The sequence below is a fragment of the Sminthopsis crassicaudata genome, chromosome 1, assembly GCF_048593235.1.
Source record: "Sminthopsis crassicaudata isolate SCR6 chromosome 1, ASM4859323v1, whole genome shotgun sequence".
Taxonomy (NCBI): domain Eukaryota; kingdom Metazoa; phylum Chordata; class Mammalia; order Dasyuromorphia; family Dasyuridae; genus Sminthopsis; species Sminthopsis crassicaudata.
Window position 1 is genome coordinate 267,170,278 of NC_133617.1, and position 22,042 is coordinate 267,192,319.

Here is a 22,042-nt window from a genome sequence, read left to right on the forward strand (position 1 = left end):
ACTCACCTTGTACTGAATATCCTGTAGAACATCAGTCACTGCCTTCAAGCCAATGTGTTCTTTTCCTATCTGAAACATAATGAACAAACAATCTAAAAATAAAGATTTACTTTTTGTACAGTATTATTATACAAAATATTATAAGTTAGTAACCTGTTATAAGTAGCATTTTTTGTTGAGAATAACTCAGTTACTTCCCAATTAGTAACTATGCCACAATAAAGTTACATCAAATAAGATTAAGTGGCTAAGTCTAAAAATGCCCTGAAAATAAACCTGGAGTCAGGAAGACTCATCTTTTTGAGTTCAAACCCAACTTAAACACTCACTAGTTTTGTGACTTTGTGCAAGTCACTTAAGCTTCATTGTTTCAGTTTCTTCATCGATAAAATGAGCTGGAGAACAAAATAGCAAACCACTTTAGTATATTTTCCAAGAAAACATCAAATAAGATCATGGAGAGTCATATATGACTGAAAATTGACTGAACAATAACAACAATACTTATATAAAATCAAAATTGTAGCCAAAACTGACACAGCAAAATAATTAGATATCAAATGAACAATATTCTAACTTCAATTTATTGTATGGAAGGGAAACAGTGTGCTTGTGACACATAAAATCATAATGTGAAAATATCAGTGACTACATTTTTAAATAAATATATTCATTACAAAAACAATGTGAAGGGGCAGAACCAAGACTCAGAGAAAAGTCAATGATTTGTCTGAGCTCTCCCCTAAACCACTCCAAATCTCTTTAAATAATGCTATAAAATAATTCCTGAGGCAGCAGAACCCATAAAATGATGGGGTGAAATAATTTTACAGCCAAAGACAACTTAGAAGGTCACCAGGAAAGGTCTGTCACACCTGAATGAAAGTAGAGCACAGACCAGCACAAACTGGGCCAGCACAGCCTGAACTCAGCACATCAGAAGTACATCTTAGGAGCAACAGGAAGCTGCTGTAACTGCTTCCAGAATTCTCAGCTCATGGTATGGTAAGGGAGTCAAAGAATTGATCATAAGGTCTCTTTGCTAGCACTGAGGCAAGCCTCTGATCTTTGGCCATACTCAGATCCAGATCTCAGTTCTAGTAAAAATTCAGAGCAGAAAAGAGTGCTTGTGGTTACAAATCAGAGCACAGGTGGGGAGAGTAGTAAAAACCTCTCTTTAGACCATACCATCTTGGAAGGAATGAAAATTTATAGGTCCCTAGAAGTAGCTCTAAAAACCGCTGCATAAAACCCTTGAAACTTAGGATAGTGTACACTCTTTACCCTGGAAGCAAAGGCTCACTTTAACAAAGTATTGGAAGTCAAGAAATAGGCTGAGCATCTGCATCCAGAAAGAGAACTATGATGAATGAATGTAAATAAAGATATGCCATGTTCACTTTTTTCCTTTATATTCTGTTTTTTTCTCTTGTGGTTTTCCCCTTTTTTCTGATTTTTCTTTTCATATGATTCATAAAATGTATATTAAAATTAATATATATAACCAAGGAAAAAGAAAGCAATAAAAAAGCAAACAAATGAAAATTCTGGGAAAATGAGCAAACAATAGAAAAAAATTCTTACCTATAAAAATCACTATGATGACAAGGAAGATCAAAAATATCAATAGAAGAAAGAAGAACAAGAACAAGAACAACAAAAACAAGAAGATGATAAAGAAAATAAAGTCAAAGTTCTTACATACAAAGCTTTAAAGAAAAATGTGAATTGGTCTTGAACTATGGAAGAGCTCAAAAAGGATTTTGAAAATCAAGTAAGAGAAGTAGAGGAAAAAATGAAAAGAAAATGAGAATAATGCAAGAAAATCATGAAAAAAAATGTTAACATCTTGGTAAGTGAACACACACAAAAATACTGAAGAAAATAACACCTTAAAAAACAAACTATGCCAAATGGTAAAAGAAGTACAAAAACCCAGCAAGGAGAATGCTTTGAAAAACAGAACAAGCCAAATGGAAAAGGAAGAACAAAAATTCAATGAAGAAAATAATTCCTTAAAAAGTAGAATTGGCCAAATGGGAAAAGAGGCACAAAAACTAACTAAAGAAAATAATTCCTTAAAAATTAGAATTGAGAAAATAAAAGCTAGTAAGTTGATGAGAAATCAAGAATCAATCAAATAAAACCAAAAGAATGGGGAAAAAAGAAGACAATGTGAAATATCTCATTGGAAAAAAAAAACTGACTGGAAAATAGACCCAGGAAAAGATGATTTTAAAGTTATTGGAATACCTGAAAGTCATGATCAAAAAACAAAACAAAAAATAATAATAATAAAATAAACTAGATATTATCTTTCAAGTAATTACCAAGGAAAACTACCCTGATATTCTAGAACCAGAGAATAAATGAAAGAATCTACCAATGACCTCCTGGAAAAGATTTCTAAATGAAAATTCCCAGGAATATTATAGTCAAATTCCAGAGCTCTCAGGACAAAGAGAAAATATTGCAAGTAGGAAGAAATAAACAATTTAAGTGTCATGGAGCCACAGTCAGGATAATACAAGATTTGGCAGCTTCTACATTAAAGAATCAGAGGGCTTGGAATCTGATATTCTAGAGGATGAAGGAGCTGGAATTTCAATCAAGAATCGCCTATTCAGCAGAAATCCTTCAGAGGGCATAATAGACATTCAATGAAAAAGAGGACTCTCAAATATTCTTTAAGAAAAAACTAAAACTGAATAAAAAATTTGACTTTCAAATAAATATAAATATAAGACTTAAGAGAAGCATAAAAATGAAAACAGGAAAGGGATATCATAAGGGGCTTAATAAGGTTAAACTGTTTACATTTCTACAAGGGAAAATGATACTTGTAACTCATAAGAACTTCCTCATTATTAGGGTAGTTAGAGCATATATAGACAGGGCATAGGTATGAGTTGAATATGAAGAGATGGTGTATTAAAATATATATAATTAAGAGGTGAAAGAGCAATGTCCTGGGAGAAAAGGAAAGAGAGAAAAAGGTAAATTATCTCACATCAAAAGGCAAGAAAATTTTTACAGTGGAGAGGAAAAGGCAGGTCAGAAAGAATGAGTGAACCTTACTCTCAGTCAGAATTGATTCAAAGAGTCAATAACATACATAATCAATTGGGTCTAAAATATATCTTATCCCCAGGAAAACAGGAGGGGAAAGAGATAAAATAATGTGTGGGGGGGGGAAGAGGGAGAGGAGAAGTATGATAGAAGGAAGAACAGCAGGTTGGGGAAGAAGTAAGAAACAAAACATTTTAGGACGGATAGGATGAAAGGAGAGGAAGAATAGAATAAATTGGGGAAAATGGAATGGTGGGAAATACATTTAGCATTAATAACTATGAAAATAATTTGAAGCAGGCTTTTCTAATAAAGAAGTATTCTCAAACATAGAATTGAGTCAAATTTATAGGTTTAAGAACCTTTCCCCAATTGATAAACGATCAAAAAATATGAACAGTTTTCAGATGAAATAATTAAAGCTATCTGTTATATTTTTAAAGTGTACCCTTTATTGTTTGGAAAAATGCAAATTAAAACAATTCCCAGGTACTACTTCACACCTATTAGATTCATTAAGAGGACAAAAAATGAAAATTACAAATAGTGGAGGGGATATGGGGGAAAATGAGACATTAATGAATTGTTGGTGGATTTGTGAACCAATTTAACCGTTCTATAGAGTAATTTGAAATTGTACCCAAAGGGCTAAAAAACCATATTATATCCCTTGACATACTAATACTAATATTGGGTCAGTGTACCAAAAGTGAATTTTAAAAAAGGGAAAGGACCTTTATGTATAAAAATATTTACAATAACTTTTCTGGTAGCAAAGAATTGGATATTGAAGCAATATCATGTGAGAAATGGTTGAATAAATTGTGGTATGTGATTATATGACATAGTATTATGCTATCACATTCAAATTGATATACAGGATACTCTCAAAAACAAGGAAAAAAACATAGAAAGACCTCATGAGCTGATACAAAGTGAAATGTTCTGAATACAAAATAATACAAATAATACCAATATTTTAGGATGATCAGCTATGAATGACTTAGCTATTCTCAGCAATACAATGGTCCAAGACAATTCTGAAAGACTTAGAATGAAAAATACTAAATCCCCAAAGAAAGAATTGATGGTATCTGAAAACAGATTGAAGAACACTTTTTTTCATTTCCTTTGTTTCTCTTGACTTTTTTTCTATGTTTTCTTTCATGATAACACACATTTAATCTATATGGAATTGCTTACTTTCTCAATGGGGGAGAGGGAGAAAGGGAAAGAATTTAGAACTTAAAGTTTAAAAACAAACCCTCCCACTCCAGCGACACAGACCTTTCCTGTCATGTCGATTGTACAGCATGGTATCTGAAGTTCTCTTTAAGTCTGAAATGTAATTCCTGAACCCATGGAAGACTCACAGAGGCAAAAATGAGGACATTCAAAGAATAGAAAGAGAAAGCTCAATCAGATGATCAAAGAACATAGATTTTAGAACTTGAAAGGACTTGAGAGATCATTCAATCAAAACCCTCTTCATTTTGCAGAGGACAAAACTAAGTCCCAATTCAGCAATAAACTTCCCTAACCACCCAGGGAAATAAAGAAGAGAAAGAAAAGCAACAAAAAGAACATATGCTGAAGCTTCATGACAGTTTTCAGATGAGTGAGATCCTGAAGTCCCCCCCACCCCTTACCAGGAAGCCCATAGCAGCTTGTCCTCTTTCTCCAGCACTAGCAAGTTTCAGAAAGATTATAATAAGTGGTATAAAGGAGAAAAAAGAATACATGAAAGGGAGGAAAAAGGACATGATGAAAAGAATAAAGTCTTTCATTTTTGGTAAAGCAATCCTTGAAACATTAATTATGTTACCATTATTATTGGAGAGAACCATGCAAATTTCTATAATCAGAGCAAAGTGGTCAGTAGAAGAAATGAGCACAATGCAAGTATGGATGATTTTGCTGTTTTCTATCTGAAAATATGGCGTCATTATATTCTGAACAATCAGGCTCCAACTGATTCACATTCGAATGATGGTCAACACTGGATACCATCTTATTTCTTTCTGATCCTTTTATTCAGCAACCACTGGACTGTGCTTCAATCAGATTCCAAACCCTCAAGTTTATCACCCTTTCCAGTGGAATCCATAATCCAGGGACAGCCCTATGCCCAACTTGGGCAAGAAGAAGTTTCAGAAGAAAAGACCTTCATCTCACAGCCCAAAAAATTTTGGTTCCCATTTGTTTGTCAGGGGAAATCATGGGGTAAGTAAGACCCCAGTAAAAGACCAATAACTCAGTTTCTAGGGGGCTCATAGGAAGAAGCATTGACAAGATTATTTTGCCCCTAAGTGGACCTTGGTTGAAATAATTTCTCACATTGACAGGATAATCTTGACATCCACAGTTACTGGATGGCTTGGCAAAAGGCCAAGCTAAAAAAGTGAAGACTGAGATTATTACCTTCTGAGGTAAGCATACCTTGCATTGAGTCCTTTCCCATAAAAGGTCCCACCTTCCCCCTTGTAAATTGTAAGTTCTGCTTAGGAATTTACCCCAATTTATGGCATCTTGCCCTTTGTGTATTGCAAATTCATTAGAAACTTTGCCCTCCTTATGGCATCAAAATCAAGTTTTTGTTTCTTGAATGAAAGTTGGCCTGAGCCTCCGAATTCTTTCTTGATGACTACCTATCTTTTCATAAATAAATATCAAAGCTATAGACACATTTTTAAGAACATGAATGAACACTTCCCTATCTATTCCAGCTAACATATTCCTGGACTTCTTTAATAGTTAGGAATCCATTATATAATTTGTCATATTTTGGTACCAAAATTGTTTGAAATATGTATGTCTTATTCTCCAACAAGACTGTAAGCTCCTTGAGAGCAAGGTCCATATTCTATTTATTTATACTCGTACCAAACATCCTAACTTAACATGCTTGCTTAATAAATTCTTCTTGATTGCTTGTAAAAGGTAATAATTTTAAGTAGGTGGATTATACATACAGAGCTTGCCAAAATCAATGAGATCACTAATCCATAAAAATAATAAAGATATTGTTTTAAAGCTAAATGGAAATATAGGGCATGAATTTATAAGATATTTATCACTTCATTCTAACCTAGAGTTTCTAAAAAGGAGTGACCTTTTCATCCAGATAAATAAATACAAACTTTACAGTTATATATAAAAAAGCAATAGCAAATTATTAATAATACTTTGAAAAAGTTGCTATAATTTAATCATTTTTAGCCAAGGGCAATTAGATGTGCTGTAAATTCAACAATGACATCCAAGTTAAAATTTTATTGCAGGTCTTCCCAGCCTAGAGAGAATTAGAACAAATTTAAAAGAACAAAAAATAAATAGATGATGAATTTTAAAACCCCAGTTGTTTAATTGACCAATCAGGTAAACTTAGTGGACCTTAGCTTGGTAATCGGTAAAAAAAACAAAGGGATCAGTTTCTAGGATTTCTTCAATCTTTACACATCCTAAAACTCTAACCAGATGAGCTGAAGTTACAACTATTCACTTTGTACACTAACTGGCTCACTGCTTTTAGCTTTAAAAGTGGGATTTATACTTTCTGGCTTTTCTCTAACTTAATCTAATTAACTAAGAAGTCCTAAGATTGATACTTCATAGATTCTATAGTTAGTCTGAGTCTAAGAACATTCCAAAGAACTCTTTCTCACAAAATAAATGAGTACTGTCTCAAGAACATTTTAACTAAATTCTCTCTTTCAAGATATCTGTAGATCCAGAAGAGTATTCTGCAGGAAGTATTATGAAGGAATTATTTATCTATCTAAAGGAAGTTAAGTCGTTTCTACTAAGGAATAAAATCTTTATGGTTCTTGATCGAAAAAAATACACTGGGGGGGGTGAGAAATTAACAAAACTACAAAAAAATCTAATTTCAAGCAAATTTTTAAAACATCATTTGGCATCTCTAAACCATAATGTATGGTCTTAATAGTAGAGCATTTACCTGAACAAATAAAGCAATAATTGCTATTCCATGTGTTTTCCCCACTGCCTCATCAATGCTGCTATAAAGGGTGGAATTCCAGTGGATAAGATGAAGCTGGAAAATAAATGACAAAGATAGAAGAGGTTAGTACCAGATAAAACTCATTTGTAATTTAGAAAAAGGAAAGAAAATTCTGGAATACTTTATACATTACATTTCATAAATTAGAAAAATCAAAGAATTTGAGAATTGAAAGGGACATTGATGTTCCATATAACACCAGCCTATATACAAAAGGATTCTCTACTATATAGAATGCTCAACAAATATTTGTCCAGACTCTCCTTAAAAACTTTCTTAGAGGGAAAATCTGTCATCTTTTGTGCTTGTGCATTCCATTTTTAATAGTTCAAATTATTAGGAAATTCTTCCTTACATCAAACTTAAATTTGCCTCATTGTAATTTCTGCCTATTGCTCCTAATTCTGCTTCCTGGAATCAAGCACAATAAGTCATTCTGTCTTCCATACTGCATCATACTTGAAGACAATTATCATATCATCCTAACACTTCTCATCTCCAGGATATTTCTATTTCCACTCCAGTTCTCAAATGACATGATCTTGATATCCTGTGCCATCTTGCTTGCCCTACTCTGGACACTCTCCACTTTAATCTTCCAAAAACATGGTTCTGACATACGAACATAATACTCCTGGTTTACATATGACATATGGACTTACAACTCCCTAGTGCTAGATATAATGGCACTCAATGCAATTCAGTTCAATTAATTAACACCATTTTAACACCAACCATGTGAAAGAGATTGTTCTGAAAATACAAAGGCAAAAATAAAAGTTATTATCACCAAAAATCACAGAGGTTACATTGATCTATGTCAAGACTGGAGGGGAAATAAAATGAATATAAATAAATTTAAAATTGACAAAGTAATTTCAGAGTAATCATTAATAACTGGGGAGATTTTGAAAAGCCTTGTACGGGAGGATAAGACTTGAACTGATTTTTAATTTTTATTTTCCCCAGTTACACAAAAAAAATTTTGGTTATACATGTATATTCACTTTTTTTACATATTTTCTTATGAATCATGTTGGGAGAGAAAAATTAGAACACAAGAAGGAAAACCACAAGAGAAAAAAAACAGAAGAAATAGAAAAAAATTGAACATAACATGTGTTGATTTACATTCAGTCTCTATAGTTCTCTCTCTGAATGTGGATGGCATTTTCCATCCAAAGTTTGTTGGTATTGCCTTGGATCACTGAATTGCCAAAAAGAACCAAGTCTATTTTAGTTTATCATCACACAATCTTACTGTTGCTCTGTGCACTATACTCTTGATTCTGCTTGTTTCATTCAGCATCATTTCATGTATATTTCTCCAAGACTTTCTAAAATCAACTTGTTCATAATTTTAATAGAACAATAATATTCCATTATATTCATAATAAATTGAACTTTGAAGGGAACTAAGGATTCCAAGAAGCACAAGGAGGGAGAATATTCAATATATGGGAAAAACCTATATAAAAGTTACAGAGATGAAAGATGAATCGATGTAAATAGAAACTGGTAATTGAAGTCAGTTTGGTCAGAATGTAGAGCACATAAGGGAAAGTAAATGAATTTAATTTGTATAGATTACTAAGCACTAGATTGGAAAGAACTTTAAATGTTAAACAGAGGAGCCCTTGTGTTTTCCTGATAAAACCAGGAAATAGCTAAAGCTTCTTGAGCATGGAAGAGACATGTTTAGACTTATTCTTTAGTAATGTCAATCTGTCTTTACTGTGAAGAATGGAAAATTGGGGAAGAGGAGATACTTGAGGAAGGAAGACCTTTTAGGAGGCTATTTAAAACATCCAGGTGAAAGATGATACAACTTAAAATTGTATTTTGATTTCTTGGATGTCATTTCATTGTAGTCCACTAAAATCCCCAGTAGTTTTCACACAAACTACTATCTAACTATATAATTCTTATCTTTAATTAATAAATCATTTTTGATTGGATCTAAATGGGAAGCAGATTAAACATTGAGAATTTGCTCAAATCAAAGAGATCCATCAAAGCACTGAAGATAGATATTCTTTTAGAATTAATTGAAAATGTACCAAATTTTTAAGGCATGAATTTTTAAGATATCAATTCCAATATAATCTAGAGTTAAATATTCCTTAAAAAAAGAATTCCAATTCTTGGATAATTTTCATTCATATAGAGACACAAATCTTAGAATTCTTAATAAAAAAAGAAATAGCAAATTATTAATACTTTCAAAAAAGTTACTGTAGTAATAAATTTTAGCTAAGTACAATTAGCTCTGCTGTAAATTCAATAATAGTAAAGTAAAATCATTTCATACTTTTTCAAGCCTGGTGGGAAAGAACTAAGGCTGATTTATTTTTGCATGGGAGGAGGGAGAAGAAAGAGGAACCTAGCTGTTTAATTGACCAATCCAAGTTAATTTTTTGAACTACATTCTAACTTAATAGATATCACAAAGTATTCTGGTCCATCATGATCTTTGTGAACCCTGATTATCATCTAAATATCACTCCTAGATCTATGTCTCTCATCAGCAATTTGATAAGAATACTACTTAGATCTGTATCTAACTCATGATTGAAATTATTAAATCACAGTGTCAGGGATAGATCTCTAAAGCATTAGTGGCTTCATTTGCAATTGATATTGACATAGTAATGAGTAGTCCTTGCATTCAATAAGTCTAAAAATGATTCAACTATTTGTTGCTATTGTTGTTCAGTCATTTCAGTCATGTCTAATACTTGGTGACCCCCAATTGGGTTTTCCTGGCAAAGATACTGGAATAGTTTGCCATTTCCTTCTCCAGCTCATTTTATAGGTAAGAAAACTGAAGCAAATAGATCTAAGTAACTTATCTAGGGTCACACAGCTAGTACTGAAACTAGGTTTGGATTCAGATTCCTGATTCCATCGTCTATACCACCTAAATGCCTAACTATGCTATTATTTAAATCATATATCCATTTTTTTCATAATAATTGCATGAGAGAAGTCATCACATGCTTTGCTAAAATCTAAGGAAACTATATACATAGCAATCCCTTGTCTATTTGTTCAGCAACCTTGTCAACAAATGAAATGCAGTTAATATGGCATGACCTGTTCTTTTTGAAGCACTTTGATTAGCTTTTTTTTTCCTTTTCTAGATGTTAACTATTCCATTAATATTATTAGAAGTTTGCAATGAACTGAATCACACTTACATACATTTTGCAAAGCCATTCTTTTCTTCTCCTATTCCTTTTTTAAACATCAGGATATTTGCTCTTCTTTAGTTCTATGACACTTCTCTTGTTGCCTATGATCTGTTAAACATTATTACAGTAGTATGCCAAATGCTATTTCTATTTTTAGTGCCCTAAAATGTAATTCATTTGGGTCTGATGACCTAAACTTATGCAGGGCAGGTAGGTGTTCTTTTACTATCATCTCATTATCAAGGTATCAATTCCATATTAGCTGTTTGATATTTCCTTTTTAACCTTGAGATCATTGTACCTGGCAGAGGAAAAAGCAAACAAAATGAGAGTTGAGCAGCTTTGCCATCTTCCTTTCATCATTAAACATCATCCCATCCATTCTGAACAGTGATCCTATTTCTTTTTCCTTAGAAAGCTTTGAAAACCACCGTCAGTTCTCATTAGCTTTTTTTGCCAACTTCATTTCATTCTGAATGTTAACATTCCTGGCACTGTCATTAGAGTATTATGTCACATTTTATATTTATGCCCCATTACCTGCCCTTGTTTCCATCTTCTATACCAATCTTTTAAAAATCTACTTTGGTAGCTGAGTTCCCTATGTATCCACTTCAGTCTCTTGAGACATCTCCTCCTTTTCCTTCTCAGCTGAATCTGTTTTCTGTGTGTCATTAGAACTCCATTACTGAGAGCTCTTCCAGCCTTTCTGAGCTGGATTCTCCTACAAAATTTCAGTCAATGTTTTCCTATCATTCCTTGCTCTTCTGAAACCAAGGGTACATTTTTAAACTAAGTATCACTCTCTTCTTTTTTTTCCTCTTCTCCTTTATCATAAATTCTTTCCCACATCTCTATACTTAGCAAATAGCTCCTCCTCATTGGTGAGAGTCAGATTCAGAATAGAATTTCCTCTTATTGATTCCACCACCCTTTGAAGAAAGGAATTATTATTAAGATAAGTTAATAACATATTAATTGCTTTGTATTTGGAAGAAAAATAAAGAGTTCTAGCAGATATCCAAGAGTGAAGTCCTTTATCATTACTATATATATTTTCTATGCAAGGTTTGTGATCTATTTCCTGAACTCTTCATCCAAATCTACTTCTCTTCTAATGCCTTCAGTTTGCCTTTGTAGTGAATATACTATCTTTACTCCCAAGGTTTTTAGTTTCTTGATCATAACTTTTTAATCTTTGGCAATACTTTCTTGATTCCTTAAAGCATATCCCTTATGGTAAAAGCATAATTGAAAAGTGAGGTCAAATTTGAATTCAAGTCTTCCTGATTCCAACCCAGTGCCCTATTCACTATGCCACTTAGTTGTATAGAGTACAATAATTGCTTTCAATTATGTTGTAATGATATAGTAATACTGAACATGGAGGATTGAGACAGACTGAAGATCTTCTTTGTCTCTTTGGTAATTTCTTATGCTCTCTCTACTCCCAATACATCTAGAAATCCCCAGTTCTCCCTGATATTCAATTCAAATACCACCTTCTAGAAAAGGCCTTTCCTTTTTCTAATATCTTCCTGTTAGGTTCTTACTAAGTGCGAATGAGATAATGAGATATTAAGTTCTTACTAAGTGCTAAATCGGTACTTGACAATTCTCTAGTTCTGGCCTCTACTGGGAGTTTTACTTGTGAATTCCTGGGGAAGAGCTTGCATGCTTAGGAGGAGCAAGTTCATTGGTTGAAGTAATTTTTCCCAGAAGCCCTTGGATTATCCCATGCCCATTCTCTGGGAGGATAAAAGAGGGCAGCTCTGGAGGAGAGACAGAGTTTAGACTGGACGAGACTTGAGGCTGCTCTCTGCAAGAAGGGAAGTCGGTTCTCTACAGGAAGAAGAATCTGTCCGAGAGATTTGAATTGACACAGCAGATCTCCTCCCAGAGAGCGATCGGCAGCTTCTGGAGACAACAGCACGTTACACTCTCCCAATTGGAGAAATGGAGGGGAGATGGGCCACTAAGGCTCCACTTTAAGGGCCATCAAAGCCAAGTCCCTGTAATATGGATATATGTTCTTATGACTGTCCATCTGTGTACAAACATGAATGTATATGTATGTCCTGTTATTATGAGCCAGAACTCTTGTATTTAAAACAAGGTGTTAAGTCAGTGGAATTGACTTAACAGTTCTCTAGTTCAATACATGTACTTAGTACTTAATATAGTTCCACAAGATTCACACCTATGATATGGAGTATATAACAGCCAGCAAAGACAGAGACAGATTAATTCAATCATCCACCTTTGTGTGTATTTGGAAAAATAAAATACTTCTTAAAAAAGAAAAGAAAAGAAAAGAAAGAGTTCATCCCCTTACCTTGCCCTCAGGACTTTCACATTTCCAAACATCCAGAAAGAAACAATTCAAGTATGTCCATAAAGGTATGTCCCTGTAATATGGACATCTTCCCATCTGAAATAACTTTATATTAGCCTTTGGCCTAAGAGCAGACTTCAACCTTTATAAATTAGCAAAAAAAACAAATAGAACTCAGACAGTAAATAGCTTTTATGGAGACAGGGAAGAACAGACTTCAAACCCTGAGGAAACTAAAAACAAAATGTCTCCAGATGAAGCCTCAAAGGGTGATGTGAGTTGGTTATTATCTCACAAGACTTTCTTAGAAGAATTCAAAATGGATCTTTTAAAAGAGAGTTAGAGAAAAAATGTGGAAGTAAATGAGAACTTTTCAGAAGAATATGGAAAAGGAAACAAAGCAATTATCTGAAGAAAACTCCTTAAAAATAGATTCAGCAAAGTGGAAAAAAAACATATAACTCCTTAAAATAGATTTGAAGAAATTGAAAAACAACTCCTTGAAAAACTGAATTTGTGAAATGGGAAAAAAGCTAATGAACAAAACAACTCACCTAAAAGTTCATTTGGCCAAACACAAAAGGTGATTAAAAAAAAAAAAAAAAGCTAATTGAAGAAAATAATTCACTAAAAATTAGAATTGAACAAATGTAAATGAATGATTCAATGAGACATCAAGAATCAGTCAAACAAAAGCAAAAATAAATGAAAAATTGAAGAAAATGTAAAATACCTCACTGGAAATACAACTGACCTAGAAAATAGATTCAGGAGAGACAATCTAAGAATTATTGGACTACCTGAAAACTATGATGAAACAAAAAGAGCCTAGACATGTTTCAAGAAATTATCAAGGAAAACTGTCCTGATGCAAGGGTAAAATAGCCATTGAAAGAATTCACTAATCACCTCCTGAAAGAGACCCCAAAATGAAAACTCCAAAGAATATTGTAGTCAAATTTCAGAATGATCAAAATTAAGAAGAAAATGTTGCAAGTGGCCAGAAGGAAATGATTCAAATATCAAGGAGCCAAAATCAGGATTACCCAGAATTTGGGTTGCAGCCAAGAATCAACTATCTAATCAAAATTAAGCATTATCTTGCAGGGGAAAAGATGAATATTCAATGAAATAAGTGAATTTCATTTATTTTTTATGAAAAGACCAGAGCTAAACTGAAATTTTGATCTTCAAATACAGAACTCAAAAAAAAGCATTAAAAGTTAAAAGAAAAGAAAAAACAAACTGTTTCTTTTAAAAGTGAAAAAGTATACATCCCTATACAGGAAGATGATATGTTTAATTCTTGAGAACTATATCTCTATTAGGGGTATACTTAGAGGGTGAAGTTATAATATGACTTTATTATGATGATATAAAATAGAAACTAGAGGTAGAAAAGAGATTGCACTGGAAGAAGAAAAAAGGGAGGTAAAATAGGGTAAATTATATCCCATGAAGAGGCAAAAAAAAAGGACCTATTACAATTGAGAAAAAGAAAAGAGAGAGAATAAACATTGTAGGAACCATAATATCATCAGATATGGATCAAAGGGAGAATTATCAGATATGTTTAGTTTCATAGAGTAACTTGTCTCATCCTAGAGGGAAGCAGAAGGGGAAAGAGGAAAGGAAAGGGGAATGTTAATAGAGGAGAGAACAGAAGTAAATGGGAAAAAGATAAAAAGGGGTCAGGTAGTGTAAAAGGAGAGGGCTGTTTGAGGGAGATAGTGGTCAGAAGAAAACACTGGGGAGCTGGGAACAGATGAAAGTAAAGAGAAGAGCGTAACTTGGAGAAAATAAGATAGTGGGAAATAAAGAATTAGTCATTTTAATTGTGAATGTGAATGGTATGAATTCTTCCATAAAATAGAAATGGATAGCTGATTGGATTAAAAGCCAGACTCCTACAATATGTTGTTTACAAGAATCACATTTAAAGCAGAGTGACATATACAGAGTAGAGGTAAAAGAGTAGAGCAGAATCTATTATGCTTCAGATGAAGTAAAAGAAAAGCAGGGGTAGTGATTCTGATCTCAGATCAAACAAAAGCAAAAAAAGATCAAGAATAAAACTACATCTTGCTAAAGGGTATCATAGATAATGAAGTACTTTCAAAACTAAATATATATACATCAAGTGGTATTGCATTCAAATTCCTACAAGAGAAGTTAAGAAAGTTTCAAAAAGAAATAGGCAGCAAAATTATACTTATAGGGAATGTCAACTTCCCCTTATAAGAATTAGATAGATCAAACCACAAAATAAGCTAGAAAGAAGTTAGAAGGTAAGTAGAATTTTAGAAAATTTAGGTATGATAGACCTTTGGAGAAAATTGAATGGGGACAGAAAGGAATATATTTTTCCTTAGCAGTACATGGCAGCTACACAAAAACTGACCATGTAGATGTGTGGAGAAGGAAAGAATTTGTGGTCAAAAAAAGAACTAGAGTATATTATAGAATGCAAGATGGTTAGTTTTGATTATTTTAAGTTTAAAAGTTTTTATACATACAAATCCAAAGCAGACAAGATTAGAAGAGAAGCAATAAACTGGGGAAGTTTTTTACATTCATGGGTTTTGATAAAGGCCTCATTTTTAAAAATATATAGAGAATTTTCCTCAAATTTTTAAGAATACCAGCCATTCTCCTATTGATAAATGATCGAAGGATATGAACAGACAATTTTCAGATGAAGAAATTAAAACCAATTCTAGGCATATAAAAAAATTCTCTAAATCATTATTGATCAGAGAAATGCAAATTAAGATAACTCTTAGATACCATTATATATCCCTCAGATCGGCTGAGATGGCAGAAAAAGGATAATGATGAATATTGGAGGGGATGTGGGAAAACTGTGACACTAATACATTGTTGGTAGAGTCATGAACTGATACTACCATTCTGAAGAGCAATATGGAATTATGCCTAAAGAGCTATCAAACTTCATACCCTTTCATCCAGCAATGTCTCTATTGGTCCTATATCCCAAAAAGATTATAAAAAAAGAGAAAAGACTCATATGTGAAAAAAATGTTTGTAGCAGCTCTAATAAAAGGAACTGGCAACTGAGTGGATGCTCATCAATTGGAGAATAGGTGAATAAGTTATAGTATATGAATGTTATGAAATATTATTGTTCTATAAGAAATAATCAGCAGGATGATTTCAGAAAGGCCGGGACATACTTGAACTGATGCTAAGTGAAGTGAGTAGAACCAAGAAAATATTGTATAAAACAACAACATTATTATATAATGATCAATTCTGATGGATGTGATTCTTTTCAACAGGGAGGTGAGTCAGGCCAGTTTCAATGGTCTTGTAATGGAAAGAGAGCCATCTGAACCCAGTGAGAGGACTATGAGGACTAGTGTGGATCAGAACATAGTATTTTCACTTTTTTGCTGTTGTTTGCTTGCATTTTTTTTTCATTCTCATTTTTCCCTTTCTGGTCTTATTTTTCTTGTGCAACATGATAATTGTGGAATATGTATTTAAAAATTGCATATGTTTAACTTATATTGGGTTACTTGCCATCTAGAGGAGAGGGTAGAAGGAAGGGAGACAGAGTAACAATTTGAAACACAAGGATTTGCAAGGGTGAATATTTAAAATTATCTATACATGTATTTTGAAAATAAAAAGCTTTATTTTTTAAAACTGAATTTTTTTGGAGATAAGAGGAAAAAAGAAATCAGTGCATACTTTTTCCCTCTCAAATATTCCTTCCAATTCCAATTATCACTTCCAGCAATTTTACAGCATGGATAACAAGCTATTAAACCAACAGCCATTTCTTTCTATATCTATACTGCTTTCAAATATGTACATATAATCAAGAATTATACAGTTATCCTGCTACAATATGATGGTTGGCTGCACAGTACCCCTGAAATCTGCAAAATCTGCATAAATATTTGGCCTTCCTTTTGTACCTGAGAAAAAGTCTGAATTATTATAGTATTAAAAATATAAAATATGTTGATATTATGCATTACTATACATATATTTTTATACATTTCTGAGATTCTAAACCTTTCTGTATCATCTGCTGGCTTTGACATGTTATTACAGCTTCCACAAAACTCCCCCAAATTTACCATTTACTCTCTTCTGCCAACATGTGATGAATCAGAAACACAATAGAGACAGTTACATAATGGAAGGGATAATTATACCTGTTTTTCTAATATAAAAATGTTGCTGAGAGCAAAGTTTAAGGTATAATATAACAAGGGGACAGAAATGTCAGTCTGGGTCTTTTGGAGCTTCTAAGTCTCACGAATATGTATCCATACACAGAGATACCATAATATATAGAGAAGATCTACTATTATCTAAGTAAGAATTCTAGTGCTCACATTCTAGTGAACTGGTAGTACAAGCCAAAGAGGTAATAAAATTCTGTTTAGTTGATATTTTTAAGTTTGTAGATTTTTTTTAAAATGACACCATGAAATAATGAATTCCAATGTAAATCTCCAAAAGAGGTTATTTCTAACATCTGTGATAAAATGTTATCTTTGAAGTGAAGATAGATAATACAATAGAGGATTTTTTTTCTCCCATAAGTATCACTGCTTTAAAATTTACCTAGGGGCTGCACCTGCTCATTCCACATTGATCAAACATCTACAAATGACTAGATTCATTTTACTGTTGTATAATCAAGTTGTAGCTACTCATTGCTTTGCAAAATTCTTATTATGTGAATATCAATCTTTTATTTAGAATGTTATTTTTACCATGCTAGTCTCCAACTATAGTTTCTTACAACTTGAGAATGCTAAACATTTCAAAATTCAAGTCCCAAAATTATGAATACAAATTCAACTATCATGGCCACTGAGGAGATTGAAAAAAAAAAAAAGTCAAAGAAAATAATTGTCAAAGATGTTATTTTAAAATGCTAATTCTAAGGTATTAATTCAACACTAGAGGGTGCTCTTGCAGTCCTCTTATCATCCTAAAATCTTATTAAAATAAACTAGCTCTATTAAGTCAGGCTATAGGCTGAGCCAAACCAGTAGAACTATAAAGTTCCAATGGATGTAATTATCAATGAATACAAACATCATGATTATGTCTTCAAGAAAAAATAGCCCATAATCTATCAATTCATACTCTGATCAATAACAAATCTCATCTTTTATTCCTGTGAATATAATAGTATAAGAATCATGTAAGAAAAGAATTAGAATTGGTTGCTTTAAATCAACAAGTCAATATTTCTAGAGACTAAAATGTTTTCAGGTAGTAGAAAATAAACTTAATTCTAAAAGCAAGGGAATAGGATGCTAGTTTTAAAGCAAAACATTACTTTTTATATTTAAACTGTTTCTAAAGTATAACCTTAGCTTCACCAAATTAAAGTATGATTACTCACAAGAAGCAGATCTTTTCAGGTCTGACACATTTTTAGAAGCACTTCATATTTGCTGATTAAAACTCTAAGCATTGTGAGAGAAATATGGTATTATTCTATACTGGACGATAGTCATGGAACAGAATGGTTTCTGGATCATCTCTATGTATCAATGAACTACAAGCTCTAGCAAATCCTACTAAAATGGCAAGATTTTGAGGATGGACACAAGGATGGATTATCTATGTATTATCTGAAGATGACTTAAATATATCTGTTGATCTGATATAGATATACACATATATCTGTATGTATATATGTATATGTAAAATCTCACTGATGGATGTAGACAGACAGATAAACATATAGATATATTAGTTATAAAACCTCCCAAAATATCTAGAGATTTAACAGGTAGATTTCTTCCTTAAGAACCATGCCTTATACCCTTTTCATAGTGGCAAGAAACTGGAAACTGGGTGGATGTCCATCAGTTGAAGAATGGCTAAATATATTATGGCATATTATTGTTGTTCTATAAGAAATAATTAGGAGGATGATTTTAGAGAGGCCTAGAGAGACTTATATGAACTGATGCTAAATGAAATGAGCAGAACCAAGAGATCATTATACACAACATCAATATTATTCAATGATCAATTCTGATGAATGTGACTCTCCAACAATGAGATAATTGATGCCAGTTCCAATGATCTTGTGATGGAGCCATCTACACCCAGAAAGAGGACTGTAGGTACTGAATATAAAACACAACATAACATTCTCACTTTTTTTGTTGTTGTTCACTTGCAATTTGTTTTCTTACTCATTTACTTTCTTTTTTTATGTGATTTCTCTTGTACAACAAGTGAATTGCATAAATATGTTTACACATATTGGATGTAACATATTTTAACATGTTTAACATATATTGGATTGCTTGCCATCCAGGGGTTGGGGAAAAAAAGGAGAAAATGAAACATAAGCCTATACAAGGGTCAATATTGTCAAATTATCCATGCATATATTTTGAAAATAAAAAACTTTATTAGAAAAAAAAAAAGGACTATGCCTTAAATCCAAATCACTCTACCTCTCGACTGACCAATAATAAGGTCCAACCTAAGTCTAATTTTAGGTCATTATTTGGGCCCTGATTGACTCAAGAGTTAATGCAAATTGCAATTGCTTCTTCTTTGATCAGAAACTCTAAGGATCTTCCCCTCCAGATTGGATTTATTTTCTTTTTACTGAAAAAGAAGTCATTCTTTGCCTCAGTTCCTACCTCAGCCTTAATCACTGAATGTACATCACTTCAGTCAAACCGAGACTTTTTAAGGGCCCTAGGTTATTAAGAGTCAAAATCTCTCACCACATACAGGGCCAAATCAGTCATCCTAATCTATATCTTGGCACTGGACCCAGATGGCTCCTAAAGAGAAAATTAAGCCGGGGACTTTGCAGAGCAGCCACCTTCCTTTAAATCCAACTCATTTGCATATCATGGCATCACCTTTCTAAAGTAATGGTATACTTCTAGAAGGAAGGACAAACAACAACAATACATATGATGAACAGATATATGTGTGTATACATATATATGTATATACCTATATAAAGATATTTATAGATATATATAGAGAGAGAGAGAGAAATAGCAGTGAGACCTAGATCTACATGAAAGATAATTATCTACTTGTCTTTGTAGACATGTATATATTCAATTTTATGAAATTCAGATTTTTGAGCCAGTGAATGCCTTTTAACTGGTTAGGTTCCTCAGTCCCCAAGACTACACATATGCTGAGATTTAAACTAAGTCAGAGACCACATATCCCCACCACCCAGCTGCTTTGATGATATTGCACAATTTGAGTTAAGTTTCCTGGCTCCCTACAGAAGTACACAGAACCTATTCCTAACATAGTCTAAAGTCAGGAAGCAATCAGGGGAATGGGCAAACAAGCTAACAAAAGGAATCCCACCGTAAGAAAAAAAAAAAAAAAGTTATTAGGGTGGTACAGTGAATAGAGCACCAGCCCTAAAGCCAGGAGGATCTGAGTTCAAATCTAATCTCAGACACTTAACACTTCCTAGCTATGTGACCCTAGGGGCAAGTCACTTAAACCCAGTTGCCTCAGGAAAAAACAAAGTTATTAGGGTGATAGGAATGTTCAAAACACAAATCCAGAAGAAAAGAATGGCTCCATAATATCTACAAGTATAACCTTCAAAACAACAAACAAAACCAAAGGTTGGGCACAAATTCACCTAAAATTCATGAAAGAAGTAAAACAAGAATTGAAATAAAAAAGTTTAAAAATGATTTTGTGAATTAAATGAGTACTAGAGAAAAATGGAAAAGAAATGATAACTATGGTAGGAAGAAATTTTTTTAAAAAAAACTAACAGCTTGTTATAAGCCATATGAAACCTTGTCCAAGCAATAAACTCCATGAAAATCAGAATGGGCTGTCTACATTGACTACATTAGACAACAAGAAATATTAAAACAAAGTCAAAAGCCTGAACTAAAAATGGAAGAAAATTGAAGATATTACTTTACAGCAAAAATAGCTTATCTGGAAAACAAATCAGAGAGGCCTTTATTCTATACTGATTTTACCACAATTTAATATTGATCATGAAAGATCATTTAAATTGGTAAAATGAGCTAGAGAAGGAGATGGCAAACCATTTTAGTATCTTTACCAAAAAAAAAACACCAAATTGGGGTCTCAAAAAGTTGGATGCACCTGAAAAATGATTGAACACATATAGATATGATTCCAATTAAATGGAAAATTACTCAAATTAAATGTTCTTATACAAGAAATTTTGATATACTCAAATATTCATTTTTCTTAAGATGCCCAATATAGCTGCCAATAAGGAGTGGGGGGGAGCAATGGAGGCAAAAGAAAGTTTTATTCCATTTAAAAGTTGGCATCATATTCATCCTGAGATGGCTCTTGTTTAACCTTTCTCTCATTGCATAGGTTTTGGCTTGCTTTACCCACTCTAGGACACTGAGGTCCATATTCTTTCCCTAAATTTCATCCCTAATTCAGTCCTCATTATGAACAAATGCTCAATAAAAAATAACAATGAAATTAACTCCATGTCTAGAATTGCCATTTGCTATTAATTTTTCTTAATATATCTGTCATTTTTTCAAATTAAACAATCTTATAACATCATTAAAATTTGCACATAAATCTTTTGAAGAAAGCCTTTTTTGACTGAAATATTGCTGTAGAGATTCAAAAATTGTGATTCCTTGCAGCTCATTAGGAAGACATATCATTAATACCTGACAGACATTAATCCTAATATGCTTAACTGAGAACAATGAACAAATTTCATAAAGTTATAAAAATGGAACTATACCTCTGGCCTTATAATCATTTATTTTTCACTAAAAAAATTAAGTCTGAGGATGGCATGTCAGCTTAACTTAGTTATCTTAAAGATTGATGAGAAGTTTCTTTATTAATATGAATAATACAATAGTAAAGCACCACAAGGAATGCTAGAAATATACCAAAATAAAAATGTCATTGACTTCATATCCTTGCTTCCAACTTTCTTCTTTCTTAAGCCTCAATTCTCTATTTCCAACTCCCCATTAGATATTTCAATTTTGACATGCACTATCATTTCAAGTTAAAACATACTTAAAAGCAAACTGAAATTTCCCTTTTTGATCACAGTTTCTTGCCTTTCTAATAAGTTTTGTATGCCATGAAAATCACTGAACCTTTTTTCTTCATACTTATCAACCCTTGACTCAACACCTCCCTGTGTTTCCAGTCTGCCCCCAATTTCTGCCTTCATTTACCTTCCTACCACCCTACAATTATCTACTTTAATGATACACTCACTTCCATACTACAGTCCCTTTCGATTGCCTTTTTCTTACTTGTACCCTGATAATTGTACTCCCATAAAAATGTTCCTACACTATATTCTTCCATATTCTTACTCTTGGGAAGAGTCCTAGAAAAGCAAGTCACAAAACTGTGCTAATCCAGACCACTACAAAT

At 32.8% G+C, this 22,042-nt stretch overlaps 1 protein-coding gene across 1 annotated transcript in view; it reads right to left on the bottom strand.

Annotated features, from left to right (window-relative positions):
* CA8 (carbonic anhydrase 8) overlaps positions 1-22,042 on the bottom strand; it is a 152,675-nt gene that overhangs the window by 65,765 nt on the left and 64,868 nt on the right. The window contains exons 4-5 of the mRNA XM_074278741.1: positions 7,031-7,126; positions 7-69 (exon numbers count right to left, since the gene is read on the bottom strand). Coding sequence (XP_074134842.1) covers positions 7-69; positions 7,031-7,126 — 159 coding nt within the window. The remainder of the gene's footprint in view (positions 1-6; positions 70-7,030; positions 7,127-22,042) is intronic.